The 26469-nt window shown below is 43.0% G+C and overlaps 1 protein-coding gene across 2 annotated transcripts in view; it reads right to left on the reverse strand.

Annotated features, from left to right (window-relative positions):
* grm8a (glutamate receptor, metabotropic 8a) overlaps positions 1 to 24841 on the reverse strand; it is a 186624-nt gene extending 161783 nt beyond the window's left edge. For both annotated transcript variants that reach the window (XM_018685142.2, XM_051077668.1), the window contains exons 1-2: positions 24414 to 24841; positions 19296 to 20135 (exon numbers count right to left, since the gene is read on the reverse strand). In XM_018685142.2, the coding sequence (XP_018540658.1) occupies positions 19296 to 19838 (543 nt within the window). In that variant the 5' untranslated portion in view covers positions 19839 to 20135; positions 24414 to 24841. The remainder of the gene's footprint in view (positions 1 to 19295; positions 20136 to 24413) is intronic.
* Between the last annotated feature and the right edge of the window lie 1628 nt (positions 24842 to 26469).

A 26469-nucleotide genomic window follows, 5' to 3' on the forward strand; every position in this document is an offset into this window, starting at 1 on the left:
ATTTCTCTTCATTTTCCTCTGTGCTAATAGCAGACATTATTCACAGTACACTTCACCGCAACACCCTGTTGTTTACAACGGCCATGTGGTTTGGAATTGTTAAAACCAACTCTTCACTTAGGCGTAATGGGCTTAGGCCATTAGCAGCACAACAGACATACATATCCATATGCAGGGACGAAGCTTTAACACAGCCTTGTTTACCAGGCTGTAGCAACTTTGCCTTAGTTAGACTATGGCGGTGAAGAAGTTCGTTCATTACAAGGAGGCAGTAAGATGGACAGCTTGGCAGGACAGCAGGACACAGCACAGCCTCAGCCCTTTGCAAGTATTAACAGGAAGAGTTTATCATGTTTACATTGTGGTGGAGAACAAAGTGACTGCGGTGAGAAGTGAGAGAGTCTGAATATGCAGCCTCATAGCAGACAAATGACATATCAACATCCCCAAACTGAAACGAGACTCCACCACACCACCAACAAACAAACCTCTTCTTTTTGAAGCATGAATTCTCCTTTAGCTAGCCAACTGAGCTGTCCCACTGGGACACACAACAGTTCACAGCACGTGTCTGTGTCTTTTGATTGCTTTGAACTTTTTTTTTCTTTACTCTTTAACCAGTTTTAAATAGGACACTTAAGCTGGCATTGAGCAGCACCTTGAAATCCCCAAACCCAAATTATGAGTTTTATTTGTGTGTTTGCTACAATTTCCACAGCCTGTTTAACTGTTTAACCATTTAGGCATGCTAACAGAAATAAACCTGCTTTCACCCACAAAATAAATGATGTTTAGCTGACAGCGTTCACAGCAGCAGCACAGAGCTGTAGAGGAAGAAAATGCTGCAGACATGGAAACAGACTTAAATATAGCAGGCACTGCCAATTGTGTTGTTAAAAAAAAAACATGTCTTTCTTTTAAGTTCTCATATTAGCTTTGACTTTTTGACCTTTATCTTAGAACGCATTAGTCCCAAATCTCAGCAAGCCTTTCATTCAGCTGTGTTTGTTTTATGTGCGTTATTGCTGAGCATATCGCAGCAACTTTCTCTCAGAATATTGGGCTTAGATGAGCAGAGTTCTTATCTAGTGAGATAACACTGAACATTTAACCTTGACTGAATTAATGAGTTTATGGCTCCTGAGCAAGAAGCGCTCATTGTTCTTTAAGTCCTTCAAAGTTTGAGATTCTTCACTCCTGAGCTGCAATTTTATCTTAAAGGAGGTTTTTGTAAAGTGACACCTACGATGTTTTGAATTACAAGTTGGGCTATGTAGTAATAAGCCTGGTAAAGATGCTGGAGCAGGACCAAGAGGTTTTACTTGTCTATAAAACTATCCCCTAACCACAACAAAACAGCAGTGTGAATGTGTACCATGTGCGCCTCCATGCCTGAGTGTGCGCCCATGTGCGCCCATGTGTGTGTGTGTGTGCGCGAATGAAACTCATTTTTCCGTGCATAAACCTTGGCAGGTGTCCAGCTCCACTTGGACGGAGCTCAGTGAGAGTAGGGAAAAGACTTGTCTTGTCTTAGCGGTTAAATCCCCTCTGAGACGGCGAATGAAACACGCTCCGAGAGTTTTATGTATTGTTGCGAAGCTGCCTTTTTATGGAGTTAAGCAGTGGTAAGCACCCCCCAAAGGTTTTCTCAATCGCCTCGCCAACAGGTATTATGATACACAGGCTTAGGTTCAGTGACAGACCATCAGAAGAAAAAGCTATGTCAAGTGTTTGCAGAGGCTATTACCATTAAACTAAATCATGTATCCTACATTAGAGGTGACACAAAACTCTCAATAAATTACGTTAAAAAGATCTTTTCTCTATCCACAAGAGTTGTATGCAAATTCAATTATTAGTACATAATTATGTAAATTTCAATTCCAGTTAAGTAAATACATTTTACACTGCATGAATAACATTTTTACTACATCACAAACTAATCACTCAGATTTGATTCATTCATCATTCAGTTTTTTGCTTTTTCTTTTCTTTTTTTTTTACTGAAACACATATTGTTTATGCAGGACATAAATATGACACAGCAATAAATAATGCCACAGTATAGCCTTGTTGTCCTATGTAATCTTTCCATGAGGATTTCCTAACCGAAAGGAGTAGCTCATAGAAAATATAAATATGTTTGTTTGACATAATCCAAGCTCTCTGGTGATCTGTTTATATTGTTTAACAATAAGACAAATAAAGACAGGTATTGTGTATTTACATGTTGCCACATGATAAAGTTTTCCGTGTTTTTCCAGCTTTAGGTTGTGCCGTGTGACTGTGTTCATTTCACATCATTTCTCCTTACAAATCCATAATTAACTGAAGCCCAAATCCTGCCCAATGTAGAAAATATCAGTAAAGGTAAGAGATGTTTTCTTCTCTCTGTCACTGCAGCACAAACTTACTCTATGCCACTTCTTTTCTTGAAAAAAAAAAAAAAAAGTCTGCAAAAAGCTACCAGAGGCTCGCAACCAAAATAGCTTGAAGGGTCTATTTTGTTATTTATGACTAAGTAGCTGATGACGTGGCGATCTGCATTTTAGACTTCAAAGCATTGAAGTAAAAGCTTACAAGGAGTGTGTGCAAACAGCGTGGCTCCACCAGCAGATCCCCAGAGGGCGACTTGTGACGAGGGAAAATCCATGAGCTGGTGAAATAACTACTGAACATGAACCCAGAAGTTTTCTGTCGTGCTGCACAAGATGTCTGGAGCGATTTAACGCTCACCTTTTTGGACCTTCAAACAACACGTCCCCAGCACTATACAGACCTAATCTATATGAGAACTGGGGAAAGGGCTCAGGGTTTAGTTTGCTGAAGAAACAGAACACTTTTGACGATAATTCTCTAATAGTATAATAGATAAAGAGTCGTCGCTACAGGTAGGTTGAGGGCAACAAAAGTAATTTAAAGGTAAAAAAATGTATTTAACAATAAATAAATAGCCCTACAGACACCTGGGTATGTGTAAAAGGTTCTACTTTCAGGCTGTGTGTGTGTGTGAAAGAGAGAAAGCAGGTGTTTAGCAGGGAGTCGTCACTGTGAATGATGCTCTTTGAAGGTCAAGGCTGACTAAAGGAGAGGCTGGGGCACAAGAGGGATTTGAAACTAACAGTCACAACAGGAAACACTCATATTTAACAATGGTTAACGGGAGGGGGGGGTCAGTATCTTAGTGGTTTCAAGAGTGAGCTTGTAATCATAATGTCACCAGACCACAGTCTCTGAGCAACTGGTAGCATGCGGCTTGAAAGGACATGATGTGCCATAATATCAGAGTAAAACGGTTGGAGGAGGAAACTGAGAAAACCAGACCGTCAGAAAAGGCCTTAAAGAGTGATGGCATTCAGTGTACAGTGAACTGAAGTCAAGGCAGAGGGAAGAAAGCAACACTGAATTATAATCAAATCCCACTGAGCAAGGCACTGAAATCTCTGCCATGCTGCATTATATTATGGAACTTTGCAGAAAAAAAAACATGGACACCGGAGTGCCACAACCATAGAGGATTCTAGAGGGGAGAGGAACAAACAAGCTTCAGAGAGATCCTTGGGTTAGTACACAGAGCAGGTAATATTTCAGTGATATCTTAATGCTCCATCACGTTTTACATATATACAGTGAATCCTGGACTGAAGCTTGACCTTCATCAAATGGCAATCACAATATCGGTCAGATATTAGATTTTTTTCCCAAAATCGTTCAGCCCTAATTAGGGCCACGCAGCTAGTGTAGCTAAAAACAGACCTTGATCTAAAGCCACCTTTTAATAACTCTGGACGATGCCTTTAGAACACCGTGTTCCTACAGCCACCATTCCTGCTTTTATGCCAGTGCAGTACACACTGTAATTTCCTACCTTTATCATCTATTTCCTCCTTTCTTTAACATGGTGGAGCACAGGGACACAATTTCCACATTCAGTGCGAAAGTGGTTGTGGGTGTAAACACAGAGGAGAAAACTTAACACCGGGTCCATTTGCAGAGGTTTTTTTAAAAATGGAAATGGTGTTGACTGGCTGAAAGTGCATATTAATAGGTGTGATAACTGTGTATTAATAGGGTGTGACTGTTGGTGCGTTCGTTAACAGCAGTCCAGCCTCCTCGTGTACACATGCGTATGTGGGTGGAAGCACAGATGATACATCGCCAAATTTAGAAAAGTTGCTGTTCTAAATTGTTTGTGTTTTACAAAGTTTGCATTATCTGCATCTCCATTCCAGTCCTTTCCTGTTTTCTCTCAGTGCTTGCCTCTCTCCTTTCCTCTGCTTTCCCCTCCTCTCTACACACAGGTCTGCGTTAACTAATAGTACAAATTGTAATTAATTACATTAGGTCGTATGAGGGAGCTAAATGCTTTCCAATTCGCAGTCACGGTTGTGAGATTCTCCACATCAATAGTTGACACTAGGTACTTTGTACCTCTGGTTTGGATAAGTTATTTAGCTCATTTAATTCAAATTAGACAACAAATCAAAACAGCAGAAGCAGATGTTGTTTATGTTTGCTAATGTTTCCCTACAGACAGTCAGACTCTGTGGTTCACACTGCATAAGGCACTTCACAGATTTATTTGTGGGCCTTCGATATTTTGCATTGTCAAAACACTGCATAATCAATCATGTAAATCATTAATTAATAACCAGCCCAGCATTCAGCTCCATAAACCTGATTTCACAGATACAGCCGGGAAACGTTTTGGATTAGCCAAAGCAAAGCACAAATCGTACAGAGAGAAAACACTGGAGTCGCTGCTCCCTGACAGACGAGAGGAAACACATCAAAGCTTTTCTAAATGTCATCCTAATTATCACAGACATTGGGCTGAAATATCAAAAATATACCAAAATACCAAAGCCTCAAGGTCTGTCTCATAGTGTAACCCTTTAAAAATGTATCTTCAGCTCTCAATGCCATATCAGTATGGGGAGGGGAGGGTCAACAGCAAGTCAGGCTGTGTGTGTGTGATTCACTGTGAGTCACATCTGACAAAGAGACAGCAGTGATGACCAAAATTAACTTTGCTGACTTCAAAGAATAAATACCTCTAGGTTTACTTGTCCTAGAAGTAGTAATATATGACTGCTACCACAGTTATAACAAGTAGACCTGCTTTGAAAGTATTTTAGTACTGGTGCCACCATTATGGGCTTACTGCTAGTACTAAACTGCTCCTCCTTAGAAAAAGACTTTTCTTTAATCTGTGATACAAACCAAAGTGCTTTAACAAAACAAGTGATTTCAAGCTGCCCTCACCCACTAATTCACTAACACATTTAAAGCCACTAAGGCTCATCTCTTCCCCACAGGTGTTTTCACTTAATCTGCCTGATTAGACTTCTTCCCAGGATTGTGTGTTCACACTGTCATTGATTGATATCTCCCAGAGGCTTTGTTTTTGCTCACATTGTGTGGCACTTGCCTTCACAGATGGAGCGAGGCTTTTATGGTTTTATGGTACGGTTATGGCATGGTTAAAAAACTAGAACTACCGCCTCTCGATTGTTGCAGGAAATATGGGCACACTCTCTCTATTCCTGACTTACGCTGTTGAAAAGTGGCCAAAGTGGCTACTGGACATTTGTGTGACACTCCACAATAATCTATAGTGAGTATGTCATGTACAATGAGTATGTGTTGTGCATGTCTAGCAAGAATTTATTATACCCTCTAGTGAACTTAAATTATCCCACAATTCATAATAAAAGTAGTAAAATCTATAGCCACCAACTGAGAGCTAATCACCATCATGTATTGTGCAGACAGAGAAAGAAGGCAAATTTAAGAAGAGTTGTGATCTGAGTATGTGTGAATAGTTAATAATGTTTGTAATCACTGATGTCTGTAAACCTATGAATGTAACAGGTCAAATCCTTCAATTCCATGAGTGAATAAAAATGTAATTTAGAATTATTTGCCTAAAACTAAGGAGAGGTTGTCAGTGCTGTACTTCTTCTTCCCAAATAGAAAAAGAAAATTAGCTGTAGCTGTATCTACAGCACTGCTGACGTGTTCTACAAAACATGAACAGTCAGAGAGGGAATAATGAGGTAAATATGTGAACTTTTGAAGTGCAATAATTCAGCAATAAAACTGCTGGATTGTGCTGCATGAACTGTTTGGAAAAAAGTTGATTTTCTTCTGAAAGACAGCCTCATTAAAACAGCAGTGTGTGAGAAAACTGCAATGCAAGTGTGGGGTTAACTCACTGTGTGGTTCATTTTTCTACAAAGAGAGAGCAGCTAATGACAGACTTTTTTATTCCATGGTGATCTATTCCTTCATACACATTTACTACCACTGATATAGCTCTAGGCCATATAATGGTATATTGTCTTAATAAAACTAATATGAATGTACATAAAATAATAGCACTGTGTAACTGGCTGCACTGCTCAGTTAAATGCACCACCTACCAGCACTGCATCTGACCTTCCCTCAGACTGTGGAGGCAGGAAGACAAACTGTGTGGACTTTAATGGCTTCTGTTGGATTCTCTAATGACAGAACTATTCTTTCTCTGGATTAGGGAGCTCTGCGCACGGAAACACACAAACACACACCCTTGGTTGGTCACAGGAGGCTCCAAATTCACCCGTACAGATAGTTATTTAAATAAGAGGGAGAGCGTAATAAAGGAGAGGAATAGGCAAGTCACAGATCTGCTCCATTATCTCATGGTGAGCATGTCGGCCACCCTCCAATGTCCATTACCAAGAAAGATGTGTGTGTGTGTTTTTGGGAAGAGGTGTGCAAAGGAAAAGAAGAGTACATGAGGCTAATCAATAGTCTAAAGTCTTAGCCACACCGGCACTTTTCCCCTCTCTGTTCACATCTCCCTCCCTCCAGCACTCCATTACCACAGCTATGTACTACCAAAAAAAAAAAAAGCTGATAATTTGGGAAGGTGGAAAGAGGCAGAGTCAGAGAGATGAAAAGGGCAAAACAGTACAAAAAAAAGCAAAGAGAAGAAGAGAGAGAGAGTTGAGAAGAGCATTAAGTTTAGGGAGAGAGGGATGTAAAAAGAGAGAATCGCAACAGAGGGAGGGGAGGAGGTGATGAAATAGTGAGACAGAGAAGAAAGGCAACCCTGGAGAGAAAGAGAGAGAGATGAAGGGATGTGGGGTGTGGAGGTGAAGTTAGATCCAGGGGTGGAGAGAGATAAAATGAGGGCTTGATGGAGGGAGGTGAGAGGTCGCACTCTCCTCTCCTCTGTCAGAGCTGTGATTATTCCTGAATACACACCTCTGTCTCTCTTTCACTGTGCATCAGTCTCATTCCTTTTTTATTTTACTCTCCCGGAGTGTTTTTTGTCCTCAATGATCTCCTATCCCCTGACGTCTTTTATCCTCATCTTTCGTTCCATTTCATACTGCCTCTCTCTCCTCCCTGTGTCCTCCCTCGCTCCTTTCCCTCTCTCTTTTTCCTCTCTCTCGCTCACCCTCAATGCATAATTCAAGCTGAGATTCCAGCGTGACGGGCGTGGCCATTAAAAATACATGGGGAGGCTGCGCCGGGGCCGTTTAGTGCTGCCTTACGTTGGAGGAGGAGCACCACCGGCTAGGCCAGCAAGGGCATAGAGCGAGGGAGGGAGAGAGAGGGAGGGAGAGAGAGGGAGGGTGGATGGTGAGATGGAGATACATAAGAGGAAAAGAGAAGAGAGAGAGAGGGAGAAAAGGCATACTTTCCTTCTGCCAATATTCACTTTATCTCCCATTCACTTCAACTGGAACCCTTAAGACCAACAAATTGGAGCATGTGGTTCTTGTTTGGGTGTTTTCTCCACCTAGATCCAGGACTTCCAAAGGACACACAGACAGCTGGTTTAAACCAGAATATAACATTAATTACCAAATCATTATGAAACAGCATATCTTCCACGACTTGCAATCCAAAAACTCAATACAGGACAAAGTCCTGCACAGAGCTCATATCACTGCCCACACAATTGCACCGCATTAGTTTTCAAAACAACACGTTTCTCAACCAATTTCTGGCTCTGTGCTCGACTTCAGTCCTTTCGCTCAGAGGTCACGTACAAGCTGTGCGAGATCCTCTGCCTCAGCATCTCTCTCTGCCTGTCCGTCTGCGTTCTGGGTGATCTCTCCGCACTTCACATCACACAGCAGCTTAAACCCTTCATTTTTTTAATTGCTTCAACAATAGCCAAGAGGACAACATCACTCAGCTGAGAAGACAGAACTCATTTATCCATCAGCTCCTGGCTTAATGTGGGAACCGTGTGAAAAATGCACAGATATCCCAAAAGACAAATCAAACATTTTCCAGACACTTTACCCAGTAATCTCAACTCTGTAACACTGCCAACAAATCAGGCTTAAACACAATGTGCAATATTATTTTTACAGCATATCACACTTGAATATGTTATGTGTTTTTCATTGAGTGTTGTCTTCTCTCTTGGTTAGTAGCACCGTTGTGATTAAGTATAGTATTTGTCATCCACTCTGTGGGGCCGTTTTGTGAAAAGAGAAGGCTAATGGGCTATTCAAGCATGTAAAAAGCTGCAGTGGTTGGGCATGTTGTTTCAGGCACCACTAAGAGGATAAAATATGATGTTGGAAGTCTAGTTTGAGTAAAAAGAGCTGGAGTTCAGGGTCTTATAAGACACCAAAAACACTGAATAGTGCTCAACAATTTCCTGCAAGGGATTAATAAAGGATTCTGATTCTGATTTATAATACCCAGACAGGAATTCACAACAACTTTAAATAATTAAAACAACAATCATCCTGACCTACGTGAGGTAAATGGCAGAATTACACCATTCGTGTTACCTTACCTACCAGGAATGACTGTTTTGTTTTCCTGGACAGCCCTGTTCCCTGAGATTAATGAAGGGGCTATGTTTTTCATGTGTTTCACAACATAAGGGTTTCTAGAAAAAGTTGCAAGGTAAAAAGGAGGAGAGGAGAGAAGGAAGAAAGAGGAGGAGACATTGCTGGAGAGGAGAGACTATTCCTGGCAGGGAATAAATGTGGATTAAGAGGGAGAGGGAATAAGAAAGAAATATTTTCTCTCTGTCTCCTCCTTGACCTCAAGCTTAGGGGGGGTAATTGGCAAAACCCTGCAAGTAATACACTCTCTCTCTCTCTCTCTCTCTCTCTCACACACACACACACACACACACACACACACACACAAACACGATGCTACTACTCCCAACTCTCAGTAAACCAATCTCACACAGAAATACCAGTCCAACACACACCAACATAAACAAGAGAACACAAACCATTATGCCATAAATAAGCTCCCATTTTACTCTCCATCAATCAACAAATCAATTATATTGATTTCTGCCATTTGAATATGGTGTAGAAGGTGTAGAAATACAGTCTATAAGTGTGTGTAAGATAGACAGAATGAGAAACTTTGTCATTTCCAGCATATGTCATGTTCTATATAAATCTCCAAAGGAGGACATCTATTTTAAACACACATGCTCAAGCCTGCACGGCTCCAGTCAATGTCCCCTCACAGATATTGTTTCTTGAAAGAAGACAGTGGCTTTCTGCTAATGTTCTTTCCATGTCCTCTGTCTTTTCTTACATAAATAATACGCCGCTGTTATTAACATGCTCAGAAAAGGCTGCAGGAGACGGCGAGCTCACACATGGAAGCAGCAGCAGAAGAAGAGGAGAGATAGATTGAGGCACGCCAAGAGTGGAGAGCAGGGATGTAGAAATGCCGAACACTTAACCTCTTTATTTCTTCCTCCTCCCACCTGCTCTCTCTCTGATCTAATGTAACATCACAGCAAGATGTAAAAACACCTCCCGTAACCCATCTTTTTCCCTCAAGTCTTCCACTGCTCTTTTACTGAACTCTTCTCCTCTGACGATTACCATTTTACTGCCTTCACTCTCCTTATCTATCACCTTTACTGCCCTGCTTCTTTCTGTCTGTCACTTTTTACTTGCCTCCTCATTCAGGGGGTAGAAAAGACGCAAAGGCAACAAAAATAAAATAAAAAAAAAGATCATGCATGAGAGGAAACAGCATGATGACACTACAGTGGAGTAAAAACAGATTAAGAGGTGAATCTGAATAAAAAAGAGGAAAATGGAAAAAGCAGCACAACACTGTGTTATATCTGCTCTTTTCATTGCCAAACATCACGAGTACTCTTATCAAACATACCCATGGTATCATCCAGCAGTCACTTATTAAAAATGGCCTCTTATTTTCTTATTTTCTTTCCCCCTGTGTGTTTTCCCCCTACTCTCATCTTCTTGCCTTATCTATTCTGCTTTTACTCACATTTATTAAAAAATACTGCACACTGGGATATGTATTTGGGGGGCTTCACCAGCCTCGACACTGTAAATGCTGCTGGAAAGATAAGGCAGAACTAATAGAGGCACTTCCCCTCCAAAACATTAAAAATGTATTCAAATGCTGTATTTATTCATGTCAACTTCCTGTCTACATCCCAGTAACAGGCTTGAGAAATAATCAATGAATCATGTGTCATGCAATTTTAAACACCTTCTTCTTTATTTTTGATTTACATTGGGAACTGTAATTAAATCTCAATGTATTTTCCTTCTGAGAAAACAAAACTTAGTTAAAGGTGAGACACAGTTTGAACTTTAATGGACACTGTCTCCACCCATGTCGCTCCACAGCACAGTGCTGAACTTAACACCCAGGTGTTCATTCTGTTATGGCAGCAACCATAGGTAAAGTAAAGTAATAAGATCATGTAGCAACTGAACAGCGAGCGAGCAACCAATCAGATAATTCATGACAGCAGGAGCAGATCAACAGATCTGTTTCTTGTTTTTTCAGTCATAGCAGACGCTCTAACAGCCAACAAGAATGTTTGATCTTTTCCAAAAACAGACAAGACACAACTAGCAGACACAACAGCAAGCCAATACACTTGGACTGGAGGTAACACATTCAACACAATCTCCGTTTTCCTATTTCAAACATCTTCCATTGTAATTTTCAGGCTGCCACCAAATTTCACACCCGTGTAGCTGTGTAGGTCCAGTGTATATGTATGTGTGTGTGTGTGTGTGTGTGTGTGTCTGCTGAGGCTGCTCTAACAGGACTGAAAGATGACCCAAATACTTTTGTCAGATTTAACACACAGCACTCTCACGGAGCAAATATGGCACACTCATCTTTACTCATCACAGGTTTGTGTTTTGAGAGGCTCACCTGTCTAATAAACTCACACAGAGTCATTGACCGATGGTAAAATGAAATGCAACTACATGCAACTAGCAGAGCCACAGTACAGGTTTATTCACATATCACACCAACAATAGGTGACAATCAAGAAACACCAAAATACTATAATATATAACAATACATGACAGAACCTACTATAATAACTGCACAGCAAGAAGTTAAATACACACCGACAGGCGCTGATAGACATTTACTACCAGGGAAAGAAACAAGCTAACAAGTGAAAAAAACAGAGGGAGTATTTAACTCACGTTATTTGAAGTCGAAGTCCATTCCCGTCTCTTTCACGGAGATGAAATTGTTAATGTCCATTATCCAGCACTGTAGCGCGGTGTTTGTTGCTGCTATGATCATTGTGTTTTGTTTGTTTGTTTACAGACCTCCATCGCTGCTAGCTAGCTAACTGCAAAGCTAGCTAATATCATCAGCAACACTGGGAAACTACCGCTACTACTACTCCTACGACTTTATTATTACATTGTAATTGATGTTGTTAACTTTTCGTCATTTGTTGTGTCGCCAGACGACAAAAAACTGCAAAATTCACTTCAAAGTTTCCTGTTTAGTCCGACATTTGTCAACTACGCATCTAAAAATTGGACATTTGCTTCCGCTCAGTAGATTCGAGAAAACTACGTCATCAGGTGTGGTTAACTGACCAATCAGAGCCCTGTTCTGTTTGTTTTCTTGTTTCTTTGTTTTTATTTTTTTTTTTTTTAATCATTATTTTATTTTTTTATTTGTTTGTTTGTTGTTGTTCGGTTTTTTATCGTTGTTTTTGTTTTTTGTTGTTTTGTTTTATTTTTTGGAGCATATGTTTGCATTTTGAAAAATAACGTACGCCGAATGTTCTACAAGCACTTCCTGTTTGCGTTGTACAGTGGGATGTGCTCACAGCTATCAATGAATTACTTTGCTATTACAGAAAACCTTTACACTTGAATATTCTCAAGCAAACTTTGCACTATTTGGCCTATTGTGTCTATGATTTACCAAAGTTATAAAAACCTGCCCACTGACAGAAAAACACTGGCTTCAACTGTAATGCTGCAAAATTGCCTTGGGCCACAAAAGCTGACTGACATTAGTCAGCCATTACAACCCAGAGGGCTGCTATTTCATTCATCTGAGGGACAAAAAGTGAAAAAATATGAAATCTTTTTACCAAAATGAGACTAGAGTGAATCCTAGTTTACCCCACCACAGTCCACTTCCCCTACATAATCTACACTCACATATAACTTAAACAGTAATTTGAAATGAGTTTACTTACGTGACTGCAACCATTTCCTAAGACCAGGCATCAGGTTTGCATTATGAAGTAGGCAAATATCATTATGGAATGATACTCCTCAGCCCTAGAAAACACATTCTCACTGTGTGAGTCCTCCCTCAGTCTCATTTTCTCTCCTTGTCGAGTTCATTTATTTCAAATGAGAGAATCCATTACTGCGGCATCATTCCGATGCAGATCCACTGTCCACAGAGCGAGTGGTGAAATCATGCATGCTGAAAACACTTCATCAGGGAACCAAAGTTACAACAGAAATTCATGTTGGAATGACAAGCCAAGTGCTTGAACCATGCTATCCTTTCATAGAACTAGGCACACTGTTTGCATGGTGATTAAGTCCTTAATAGATGTGCAATTGTACCAACTATGATATGATATATAGGCAATAATTACCTACACTTTTTGTGTTGTTTCTGTTATAGTCCATTTCTCTTTTTCACAGTGGATATGTTGTCTTCTCAAACAGGGGTGTGACTAATAGCACTAATAATGTTCCATTATAGTGTGCCAGGGTCCTGGTATTGTGCATGCTGGCTCACTGGCATGGCTCCCTGGCACAACACAATCAGCCATGAGTCTTGGCTTTATAGTTAGCACTTGCAACACCAGGGTGACATCAACCTCACCCCCGAACACATGCATGTTGGGCATTAAGAGTGCTCCTACCTGGAGATGCAAAATAAGAAATGGAGTTGATCCCTAGGTGCTGCACTGGGGCTGCCGACTGCTCCTTAATAGTTAGGATGGATCAAAGCAGAGAAAATATTACTAGAGAGGAGCGAACAGGCCTTTCTCACAGCGGCCCTGGCGTAAGAGGAAAAGCACAGGTGTAACTAATAACATTAATGTTGGTTACGTTTCATTTTGAGCCATAGATCTCATTCACTTTACAGTTAGACCTGTGTGCGACTCGCCCAAATGCCCTCTGTAATAAAGGTCTGTAAAGTACTGTATTACATAACACAAATGTGACGGAGCCATCATTAATGTTATTAGCTACACCTGTGCTTTCTCTGCTGTGACAAGTCAAAATGATCTTTATTGTCCAGCTGTGATTTGTGAAACTGTTGCGTAATGGCTTCACTTATCCCTTATCTGAGCTTCTATTCAGCCACAAACCTGATGAAAGGAAGGGAAGAGATAGAATCTGACTCCACTTTAATGCACTCTATACACTGGCTCTCTCCACACACACACACACACACACATGTAGATAATACCCACAGACACACACTATCGTTTTCAGTCTTTCTATCTTTCTATCTCTTTCTCTCTGACACATAAATACACACACATATACTCAGTTAATGCCTAAACCCTCTCTCCAAAGCGTGAACACGTTCACAGCCAAGTGGACACAAATAAATGCACACGTTAACACAGTCAGCAGTTTCATTAAACACATTTCTAATGACGTCTTGTTTTCCATCAGAGATCTAGATTAAACTTTAAATTACCTTCCTATCTCATCCAATACCATAAGTGTGTATACACGTTTCCATATGTTGTTTCTGTCTGTGTGACTTTAAGAGAGAGACTGAATTTTTGCCCCTTTTTTACTAAACACAATCAATGTTATTCAGATTGTAAAGCCCTTTGAGCTTCGCACTAATGTGTTTTAAAGCACATACATATCTAGAAAAACTTTCCTGCTTGTCATTTTCAAATCCAAAACAAAGGATTCTGCACCATTCAGCCGCTAACAAATCCAATTTAATCTGAGTTCACACGGTACATATGGCTCTTATAAATGAATCATCTCCAGGCAACACTTAACAAATGAAAGTAATAAATAATTTCAGAAGGACAATTAACTCTCCCTTCATTAACCATTTGCTCATTAAGTCTGGCTTCGTTAGCAGAGGTTGGATGATCATGTCCCGCCCGTCTATAGCGACTGTGATATTTCCTCGTTGCATTTGATTCAGAGTGAAGCATTGTGCAATCACACACACACACACACACACACACTCCTACTCAGACACAAGCAAGGAAAGGCTCGCGTGCACGATTCAGTCGGCGCTAAACGGAGACCCACTCATGTCCTAATGAGTTTTCCTGCTTGCTGTTCAGCGTGCTCTCTGGCTTCATTATCATCACCCTCTTAATGCATAAAGTCTCCATGAAAGAAATCAACACCACATCATTACACTCTAGAGGATGCTCTCGTGCTCTTTGTCTTTTTATCGTTCTCGTGTGTCTTTTTCCTTCTGCATCCTTTCGTCTTTACTTCTGCCTGTCCCTCATTAATCCCTTTCTCTCCTGCTCTGCCTCTTTCTTTCCTGTCTTTCTCTCTGTCTTGTAAAGTCTCCTTCACACTCTTTCCCTCCGCTCTCTGCTGTCTTTGCTGTCATTATTTCATCAAACACTCTGCAGGATTAGGACGAGCCCGTAAGCCAAACTCTGCCTGACCTTGAGAATAATGGTCAAATCCACCAGGAATGGCATCCGAATCGGCATCTGAATAAAATTACCACGTTTTCCTGTTAATTGCATTTTAATGCAGCTGTTGTCATCATGTTGCGAAGCTGAACGCCAAATTGATTTGTAATTCAGAGGGTGTCGCTGAGCCTGAAAAGGAGATTGTTCTAGTATGGCTTTTAGGTGCACAAAGGCCCCAGCCTGCTGTAACGTTCTAAGGGTTTGAGCAAACATTTGCTCTCGCTAATTTGCCTTACAGCAGAAAGTGTGCAAATTTATTTGCATGTGCATGTGTACACTGTGTTAAGAGACACATAAGACAAAAGAAGTTTCACATATGTGTGTGCTGTAGATTCACTCTGCCTCCTGGGAGCAGGGAGGTTCGCGTCACGCAATGTATGGTGCAGAAATCAAACAACGGAGAGCACAGTGCTCAGGAAAGCAATCATGGTGGTGGTAATACACAGGCAGATGAATATATCAGCAATATCACACAGTGCAGCAGTTAATTCCCCAGACAGACAGAGAGGACAGGAGGCAGCAGCTGAATTATGGAAGCAATTGGAAGGCTCTTCCACCGCGATTCCTCCTAATACCTGCACACACATACGGATGAGTACATGTGCATATGTAAAACATACTTTACTGCGATGAAGAACCTTGAGTAATGGCACACACACACACACACACACACTCACATACTGCTCATGCACAGCTGGGTGCCAGTGAGGAAGGATGGGAGAGCGTGGGAAAGCTTCCTCTTGCTTCTGACCTTGGCCTTGAAACACACAACTTCATATAAAAAAGAAGAAGAAAAAACACCAGCAGAGACACAGATAATAAATTGTCTCCTCAAAGGAAACAAGAGCCTGAGTGTGTGTGTGTTTGTGTGTTTGCATGTGTTTGAAAGCCTCAAGCAGAATCAAGTGGAACTGACGCTGATTGAATGAAGGGTAGAGACTTCAGTATGTGTGCGCGCGCGCGTGTGTGTGTTGTGTGTGTGTGCATAATAGCAGTGTTTCCTAAATTCCCCGAGGCAAAGCCATTCCATTTGCACTCACCGGGGGACAGCCACCACTTATCAATTTATGAATTGAATTTCATTTTCGGCTTCCGACACACAGCGTGCTTGTGTCACTGAGTGAAAGGCGCCTTTCACTTCATTGTAAGATAGTGAGGGCTGGGACTGACAAAGCCACCCACACACACACTCACACACTCACACACACACACACACACACACACACACGCAGAGTCCATTAGCGATAGCACTGATGTGAAGGCAGCTATCACCTCCTTACCCTTTAAAAGTAGCACACTTTATCATATCTATAACTGATAATGTTTTTGGTGTTTATAGGTGTCATTAGGTTCTCCAGTGCAAACACTGGCTAATGCTCCATTAGCTGTAGCCAAGGTTTGCCTCAAGGTGGTTTCAGAGGTGACCAAAAGTCTCAGGGGCTCACCGATCCATAGTGCTGCTGTAATTACCAACCATGCACAAACACAATCAATAGCCAAGGATGAAGCAGTTAGTTTCTGAGAGAAAAACAAAGACAAAATATGAGAGAAAAGATTAAAAAAAACAAAAACGTGCAGGTTAGTGAACGTTTCGGGCTCCAGGTTATGTGCCCTCCATGTCAGACTTTCAATTTGTGGAACCCCAGAGCAGCAGCTATCTTGTCTTCATCATATGAATCAATAGTGTCCTCATTAATTCTGTTCCACATAGACCCAGGGAACAATGCACGCTGAAAACAAAACAGAGCTTGGCTGAGAACTCATTAGACGCAAATACAGCTGCTGGTTCACACACCCTGAAACAGCTGTAACCATGACTATTTAAAGCAGAGTTTATTACAAAACAACTTGGGCTGTGTTATTGTAGTTATGGCTGTCATTTGCATCAGTATTAACCTCGGCAACATCACTAAAAGGAAGGATTTAAATAAACACGTCGACGTGTTATAAACAGTAAAACTAAACTAAAGCAGACCAGCTTCCTGGTTTCATTTAGACTGCACCACTCTGGTCATATACACACTTTTCCTATACAGTGAGGAATGATCAGCTACACTCTCTTTGGCTTCATATCTTTGGAAAGTAGCTGCCAAATCTTTTCAGGTTGTAAACAAATAAAACATCTACATTTCTAACCCTCATCACCACTTGACTGATTCCTTTTCCTCATGTGTTTGAATCATTTTAGAAGAGCATCATTTGTGTAGAGGAAATGTCTTTCCTCTCTTTACTTTAGTGATTTAGAAATGGAGGCCAAAACAAAGACAATAAGATCCCAAGTGTTGAAGTTGTCAGCTCAGTGTGTTTAAATGCTCTGCTCTTTTTTTATATGTAAACTTCCTCTGAAAACACGCTCCTGCGACCGCCTGGCTTCCCCTGCACGAGGATTAACAAAGTTTCATCTTATTATATCTTATGTCGTCCTCTCTCTCCGCTCCGTGTCATTCCACAGAGCAGGATCGGGTTTTAAAGATAATCTTCAAAAGAGAAACCCAAACAAAAGAAACACCAACAACAACTTTTGATTTCATCTCGGGCCGTGACTGTCAGCGCGCGGCTCCCTCTGTGGCTGAGCACGGTGAAGACAGAAAAATGAAGACGAGAGAGAAAAGCGGCGGTTTTCTTGGGGATTTGGATATGGAATTTTTTACACAATCTGTTGTTTGAATCTCTTTTGTCTGCTGCGAGATTAAAAGACACACTCTCTCCCTCTCTCTCTGCTGTATTTGCTTGCTGAGCCCCTTGTGTTGAGTGGGCGACTAGCTGTGACTGGCACTGTCAGATTAGCCCATTTAAAAAAGACATATGTTTATTGCAGCATGTGTGTGTGTGTGTGTGTGTGTGTGTGTGTGTGTGTGTGTGTGTGTCCTCCATACTATTTTCAGACTGTGACGCATGCTGCATTATTCATGTTAAACCATGTAGGGGGAGATACAGTCTTGTGTCATATAACACCACTGCCACAGGCCTCTGGTTGATATCATATCACACACACACACTCACACACACACACACACACACACACACACACACGGATCAATTCACTAAATACTTAAGACCTCCACACACACATACAAACAATCCCTGGCACACTTATCCAAACATACTGCTGTATATCGCTGGACACACAAAAGATTTTCTCCCACAGCGACATACAATATACACACGCATGTACACGGACACACACAATGCACTAAATCGTATTAGGCAAATGAGAACGAGGCAGCGCGGAGCCAGAGAGGCACTCTGTTCGAGGGCTGCTGATGCTGATGTGACAGATCCTGGCATAAATCATGTTTAGTTGTTGTTGTTGTTTAATATGCAAATCTTCCATTCAAAGCACAAGCCTGTTGTTAACAAGTGCGTTCAAACACACACACACACATTCTCACGCACATGTGCAGTATGGATTTCCAAAAGAAGGCAGGCACAAAATGTGTGGCCACAGATACACAAACACACACACACACTTAGACACACGCTGAGGGAAAAAAGCGTGGGATAGATGTGGATGTGAAATGCCATGGGCGTCATTACTGGACTCATATTTCATAATCATACGGCTATCCATCAGCCCCTGTTCAGCTAATGATGACAACGCCAACACACGCACATACACACATAAGCACGCCCATCCTAAAGCACACCTAGAGAGAAGTGCTCTCCACCACAGATACGAGAGCTTCTGCAAGGACACAAACACAGCAGCACAAAGAGAGGACACGCAGGACGCGCCGCGTACACATGAAGATGCTCAATTAGGCCAGAAAACACACTAAGACAAAGAGATGTCCTATCAGGCAACACACACACACACACACACACAAGCACAAACGCACGCCACAGTGAATGAAGTGGCTGTTGACAGATTTCAGCAGTAATTGATACCCGTGTTTGGCAGCCATTTTTATTTGGCCCAACCACAAGCCAGGAATGATCTAAACTCCGCAGCGCGTACACACACACACACACACACACACACACACACAAAGCCCTTCCTTACAAGCATCACTTGACACATCTCTTCTCACACACACACACACACACACATCTGTTGTGTTCAAATGTGTGTGTGTGTGTGTGTCTGATTGGTAAAAGGAAGAGGTGGCGCTGCTGCTCCAGGAAGGCTGACTACGCTTTAATTGGTTGTCATCATTGAACTTTATCTCGCCAATGATGATGAGTGAGGGGAGGGATGTGAACGTGCCCGCCGTGCAAATCATTCAGGAGGAAGAATAGTTGCCAAGAAGGCCGCGGTGCAGATCAAATTCATGGCAAATAAGTGAGAGGAGAAGAGAGGAGAGATTTAGGAGTCAAATCTTACCTTGAACAGACGCAGGATGTTGGCCACCATGATGGACACTGAGCTGGCCGCGGCTCCGATCACGCCAACGATTTTATCCGGCTTGGTGAAGATCGGAGGGTCTCCGTTAGCGCAGCGGACGTCGGAGCCGTCCCTCTCGATCAAGGCCTGCACAAAAGTCAGGGACTGCTCCAGAGCGTACGTGTCCCTGGAGCAGGTATCCAAGATCCGGGCCCCCAGCGTGATGTTGGGCAGCAGCTCGGGATCCTTGTTGATCAGGTCGATGGCGAACATCATGGCCTCCAGACGGTGGATACCCTTCTCCTTTTTCAGCTCCCCGCAGGGCGTGCCGCGGTCTCCCCGGGAGTGGACGGGGAACAATCCGCCGAGGATGATGTCCCCGTCCAGCCGGATGGAGTGGGCGTACTCTGGTGCCGCCTGGGGGTCTGTGGGGATTCGCTGAGGGGAGGCGACGGGAAGGAGCCAAACGTAGGTGGTAGCCACGAGCAGGAGGACGAAGGGGGGAGGCTGTGGGTGGGAGGCCGGGCGCCACAGCGGTTCCATGATCGGCGAAGGAGACAGACGAGAGCAAAGGTGATCTTGGGGGAGGCTTTTCCTGGTAGGTATTCCAAAAACGAGGGTGTGCTTTCAGGAATATTAAAGAGGAGGGACTTCCTATTTGTCAAAAAAGGAGGGGTGATGGACCCCAGGTGTGGAGCTAACCGAGCCCCATGAGCGAATCATATTCCAGAAGAGATGGCGAGATAAAAAGAGCGGTAGAGTAGAAATGCGGCACCAGTGTCGGAGGAATCTATCTGGGGAGTAGAGCCTGTAATCCACAAGTCACATCTTCAGTAGAGCCTGTTGAAGAGAGACAGAGAGGATGTCTAAGTGCTAATGTGATGAGAACATTAAGCTGCTACAGGGAAGTACAGTCCACCTGACAAACAAGCGTAAACCACCCATGGGCGAGGCGAAGATGCAGTCGAGCGAACCAAAAAACAGAGTCACAGATACACACACGCTCAGCCGCCTAAACACACTCACATGGGCACAGGCTTTCCACAAGACCTGTCAAAATTTGCACTGCCGTTCCATAATTGAAAACCCACTGCCTGCCAGTTTGTAAACACCCCTACACACACTCACATGCACAGACACACACTCATCTCTTGGCCTATCGATGAGTGGAACAGCTGTTAAAACGACAGCAGAGAAACTTGGCGAGCTCCTCGGGGCTATTCACACAAAGGTGCAGGCTACCTGCTGCAGCAGAGATGATGGAGGGAGGGAAAGGAGGGAGGGAGGAAGAGAGATGGGTGAGACAGATAGACAGACAGACAGACAGGAGGAGAGGGAGGCGAGACAGAAAGAGAAGTGAGATGTGAGAGAGACAGAGACGGCAGTGAAAAGACAGAGCTCTGCCTCGGAGCAAGAGCGCTGCATCATTCAAACACCTGCTGGTTCTGCTGCAGCTAAATGAACACATTACATCCAGTACGCCCTCCTCCACACACACACACACACACACACACACAGGCCTGACATCACAACAGGTAGACTTAACGCTGAGTGTTGTTCCTTGGCATTAACAGAACTAAATAGTGATACGCCATTTCTGCTTTCAGCCACCGCAGGGAGATCGCACCTCTATCCTCTGGCAGAAATAATGTCACGCTCTTCCCACTGAGCTGCACATTAAGCAGCCATATCCTCGAGAAGTGCTATCAGGTTGGTTTGGGCCTGCGTCTGTAAATTGGTTGTGACAAACTGGTTGCTTCCTACATGATACAAGCGCTAATGTACTTTCATTAGCTGAGGCCCTGGGGATTTATTTTCTCATTTGCCTCCTCTGATCCAAAAATCCCTGATTTTACTTGATTTTGTTGGAGACTGTGTCGAGTGAGGAACCTTTTTTTTTCCCACATTTTGATCCCTAAACAAGCATTTAAAGGTGGGTTAACTGTTATTCTTCAGACATAGCATTCATTATACTGCTAGCAAGGGAGATCTAGTTCTTAGCAGAGATGTAATGCTCATAGAAATTACATTTGAATGGAGTATTACACCAGATATTGCACTGAGTTCAGCACCATTCAGTGCTGTTCACGGCTGTTCATCTCATTACATTGTTCAGGCCACACTCTGGAATATGTTTCATTATAGGTACTCTGCTTACCTCAGCACACACAAGCTTAGCTAATGAGATTGGCCTATTTCACACAGTTTAGCCTATTAATTAGCCTTGTTGCTCATTCCATCGCTTATTTTCCTTTGGAGAATAATTTCCAAGCACAAATCCACTACGCCCGACGTTCCTACATATCAACATATCAACCAGTCAAAGGTGTAATGTGTATGTGTGTGTGAGGCTATATTCAAGGCTCGGTAAAGCAGGTAACTAGCCCGAGGCCCTGGACCCTCAGGGGCCTCGAAGACTCCAAATTCACCTTGTGGTGATTAGTTAGTGGTAATAAAGTTCATTCTAAATGTGTTTGTTGATACAGGGCCTAAAGGCAGCACCCGCCTTATTACCCAATCTTGAGGCCCCATCTTGTATATAGAGGGTCAGGAGAGGCCCCCAGCTCATTTTTGCCCGGGGTCCACCTACTGGGTTAATCCAGCCCTGCCTATAGAGATCCTATTCATAATCTTGAACTGCATCTATTCCATTAAATGCTACACTATTATTCCAGAAGCTTCCCCGCTGACTCAGGGTAGAGAAAGACTTTCCATACTGAAAGAAAAGCTTTATATACAAAGCCTAGACTTTGGAAACATTCAGCAGGCCCTGCCTAATTTCACCGACAAGGGCCCCCTAACAGGTTTCGGGGGCTCAGATCTGATCGCAGCGTGAGCCGCCCTCTCTCGATGAATCCATTTATAATTCGATTCTGTCCCAATTAATTCATCAGTTTCTCTCCACTCTAAATGGAATTAGGTCAAAGCCACTCATACACAGCCGAGGCCCCAACTATGATTAAAAACCCTGCTTTATATAGGTTAGCTCTGATTCATCTGCCATGCGTTCTACTCGCCGCGCGATATTGTTTATTCAACACTTTTTTCCTTGGATTCAGGCTCAGGCACGTAAGTGGTTCAACTGTGGCTCGGGGTCCCTGTTATTAAGCCTTATACATGCAATTATCTGACTGCAATTAATATCAGCTACTGACGAGACACTAATAGGGTCTGATGTAGCTCACAGACTCTGCTGATCTCTGCTTTTGCTGCTTATTTCATCTTCTCAGCTCAGAAATGGGATCTTTCCCAAACACAGATCCACCACAGTGACTTAAGCTGACCTAATGGACGTCTTTAATCACAGTGGAAAAACAATTACATTCTTTAAAGATGTAGATACACACACAAACGTCTCGAGAGTGGAGCCAAAAAAGAATCAGATCAGGGTTGTGTGTGACTGAACTGTGGCCCAGAGGTTATTAAAAGTTTCATGTCTCATTTACACTCTCGTTCATTGAGGATTATCATATTTCCACGGGGCTAAAAACCAGTGACATCTTTGTCTGCGTGTTCACGTATCAGCACGACACACCTGATCCCAGACTGTATCTTAATAACCCTATGAATCTGTCAGTCTTAACGGGAGCCCCGTGCTCCCGGGGGAGTACTTGCACTTTATGATGCTTTACAAAAACTCGACTCCTGCTCCCGTGTGGCAGCTGGAAAGAGGACGGCAGCAGGCATCATGAAGACGGAGGTTTCCTCTGCTGTGATGGTTAGTGACTCAAAGATGAAGAGGGTGAAACCCAGAGAGGCTGCAGCTGGTTCATCACTCCTTAATTCACACCCACAACAGCTGCCGTATAGGTGAGTGTTAACCACTCCTTGTTCTTGTTCTTCTTCTACCTCCTCTCCTCTCCTCCTTCCTGCCATTTTTACTTTTCTCTTCCCTCCTCCCTACTCCACACCTGTCCTCCTTGCCTTTCCTCCTCCATCTTTCTCTCCCCCACTCCTCTCCCTTTCTCATCTCCACCATCCTCTCCTCCCTCTATCACATCGCCTCCTGCAGGCCTCCTCGTCCCTGCACTGCTCTTTTCAGAAAAGTGATAGCTTTTCTGCCACCCTGTCCTCTCCCCATCCTTCCCTCCTGTTCCCTCCCTTGCTGCGATCTCAACCACCTCTCACGTCTTCCAGCAGCATTTTTTTCCCTATAATTTTTTTTTTTGTGGCATGATCCTGGTCCAAAGATGCCCTCAAATGCTGATCCTCCCTCAGTACACCCCTCCTCTTTTCCCACACACACCTCGTTCATCATCCGCTCAGTGTGTTATGGGCTTACCCAGACTGCAAATAAATAAATAAAGTGCGTTACATGTCGATGACATCCATGCAGTTTATCATTCTCTCCCTCTTGGACTCATCTGCAAACACATTTTCTGTTTTCCATCGAATGTTTCCTGCAGGTGAAAACACTTTTTCACCATTTTCTACGTCATTTTTCATTGTTTCCATAAAAGGATGAACACATGAAAAAAACCATACATTGCTAAGAGACAGTGGTGCTGCGGCTCACCCATCATTTTTTAAACACACATGCCTCTGACATGATTAAGTCATGTGTCTGGAGATGAAACACAACCAACAGGTTCAGAAATAAGACTGTGTGGAGATCAAAGTCGAAGGGTGTATGCTCATTATGCAGCCCCATAGGCTTCTCTCTGTACAGCAGCAGCAGCAGCAGCGGTGGTGGTGGTGGTGATATTCTGATTGCACCCTAATTAAGACAGTGCCATCCACTGTAAACGCAGAGAAACACCAGCAGTCATATCTTTAGAGAGGGAAAATTAGGGAGCCTGTTTCCTCATATCTCTTTCTTTTTGAATTTTCAGGCAACATTGAGTTACTTCCTGAGACGTACATCTTTTCCATGTGTTGGTAAGACATCTACTCACCTTCCCTCTACTGCACAGAATCAGGTGGAATCAAAATTATGAGTAAGAATCAATAAAATCCAGCAAGAAACAGGCAGCAAGAGACAATACATAAGAGAGACATGCCCCAGAATCCATCACTAGAGGAATGTGAAGGTGCCACAGAGGAGAGAGAGATTTTGCCAGTGCATGAGCGTTTAGTCAGAATGGAGAGGGGAAAAATATGAAATGAAATATGAAATACCTCTGAAAAATCTAATTCATCCGACAGTGTGTGAAGGGGTGAGAAGATCCGTCTCCAGCTTCCTCCCGCGGACTCCTCAGGGTCCCTGTCCGCCTCAGGCAACTTCCTTGCGGAGCTCAGCAGTTTTCCTCCCCCCTCTCCAAAAAAATAAAAAATAAAAAATAAAAATATCAGTCCTCCTCTTGGAGTGAGGTTTTTCTTTTTTCCTTCCCCACACACAGCAGCAAAAAAGGGGGATTTAGACCATCCGCAAATCAGAGACAGAGGAAAAGAAAGAAAGATGGAAATAGTCGATGTTTAAAAAGTGCTCCGTCGTGATCAGCAGCTGCTTTGACTGGTGAAAATGCAATTTTTAAGCCCGCACTTGTTTAAGGAGACAATAGAGGGAGGCTGCCTGTAATGAAGTCGATACCCAAGAATGAGTCTCCGATACAGAGAGAGAGAGAGAGAGAGAGAGAGAGAGAGAGAGAGAGAGAGAGAGAGAGAGCAGAGGAATTCATCACACGCGGACTCTGTCACTCATTATCAATAATGTTGGTAAAACCCACCTGATTTTTTTCTCTAATACATCCACAGTCATCTCGGAGCTCTCCGCACTTTGCGCATAAACCCTTCCCGCGAAGTGTCCGCTCTGACGCGCCGCTCTTGCCCCACGGACGCGCGCGCCCACGCTCCTCTCCGGCTCCTCCGGTTGTCGGTGCTGAAAGGGACAGCGGCACGACTCCACCACAGCCAAAGGAAGCACGCGCACACACACACACACACACACTCCACATGAAACATATGTATTTACACGCGCCGTCACCAAATCATCGTCTAATTGCACCTCCACCCATTCAATCAAGTTTATTACCAATCAATCGGATCGATAGTTTCCACAATAGAGGGCTTTGGATGTTTGAACACATTAATAAGTCATCAAAATATGCTCACACAGGCGTTGCGCCACACTCTTTAATTTCCTAAACTTCAATCCATTTTTACTGCGCCCATTGACCCCCCCCCGTAAAACCAGAGCGCCGTGGCTTTTGGTGCTGAATGGAATTAAATAAATGAACCGCATCCCATCTGCTGTGTAATAACAATTTGATAAGCCGTGTGGAGTGAGAAACCAGGCAATCGAAACAGACCCGGGTGTTCTCTCATGTGACAATGTGGAAGATTGTGCGCAACATGTCCAATTTGTGGCTTTGGCCGCTGCAGAGAGAGAGGGAGAGGGAGAGAGAGAGAGGGAGAGGGAGAGGGAGAGGGAGAGAGGGAGAGGGAGGTGGGGGAGGAAAGGCGACGCGGTGCAATGGCGCCATCTCGTGGCGGAAGTCATGTAATTGCAACAGCTTGTTGTCCTTAAAGGCACAGAGGAGGAGCTGAACACTAACTTCATTTCATGGTACTTTATACTTTTTAAAATTACATAATATAATGCATTATTACAGAATGAGCTCAGTAATATACTTTTACTTATGTAACATTGTGAATCCATGTAATGGAGTATCCTTACAGTGTGGGTTAAGTGAAGGACCTGAGGCTTAGATAGCAGATGACACTGGCCCCTGATGATCCCTGGTCCACATGGTCTCCAGCAAAGCTTCTTTCAAACACTGGGCTCCTTTGAAGTTAGCACAGCGATTGATGAAGACTCTTATGGAGATTGAAGTAAAAAAGACAGTAAGAGGACCTTTGAGTCAGAGATGAGGCATGAATAATCCTGACTGCGTCATCATTCTCCAACACATTAAAATGCAATACAAATATGTGGTTTTAAGCTGTTTCTGAATTCATACTTCACTCATGCTACCAGAGGATATTCTGCATTGATTCCTTTCTCTACAGGCAAGTCAATATCCAATGTCTCTTACTGACGTCACAGACACAAATCCTCCTGTCACTCTTTGAGATATCAAATGCAATGACGTACTGCAGCACAGGAAATCACGTGGGAAGAAACTAGAAATCTCAAAAAATGAGTGAAAATGTAAACGTCTGAATAAGTCATTCCTGTGAAAGCAAATGAAATCTCCTCTCTGCAAACGCAGTAAACAAACATGACTGATGGAAG

This window comes from Lates calcarifer, linkage group LG18 (genome assembly GCF_001640805.2).
Source record: "Lates calcarifer isolate ASB-BC8 linkage group LG18, TLL_Latcal_v3, whole genome shotgun sequence".
Taxonomy (NCBI): domain Eukaryota; kingdom Metazoa; phylum Chordata; class Actinopteri; family Centropomidae; genus Lates; species Lates calcarifer.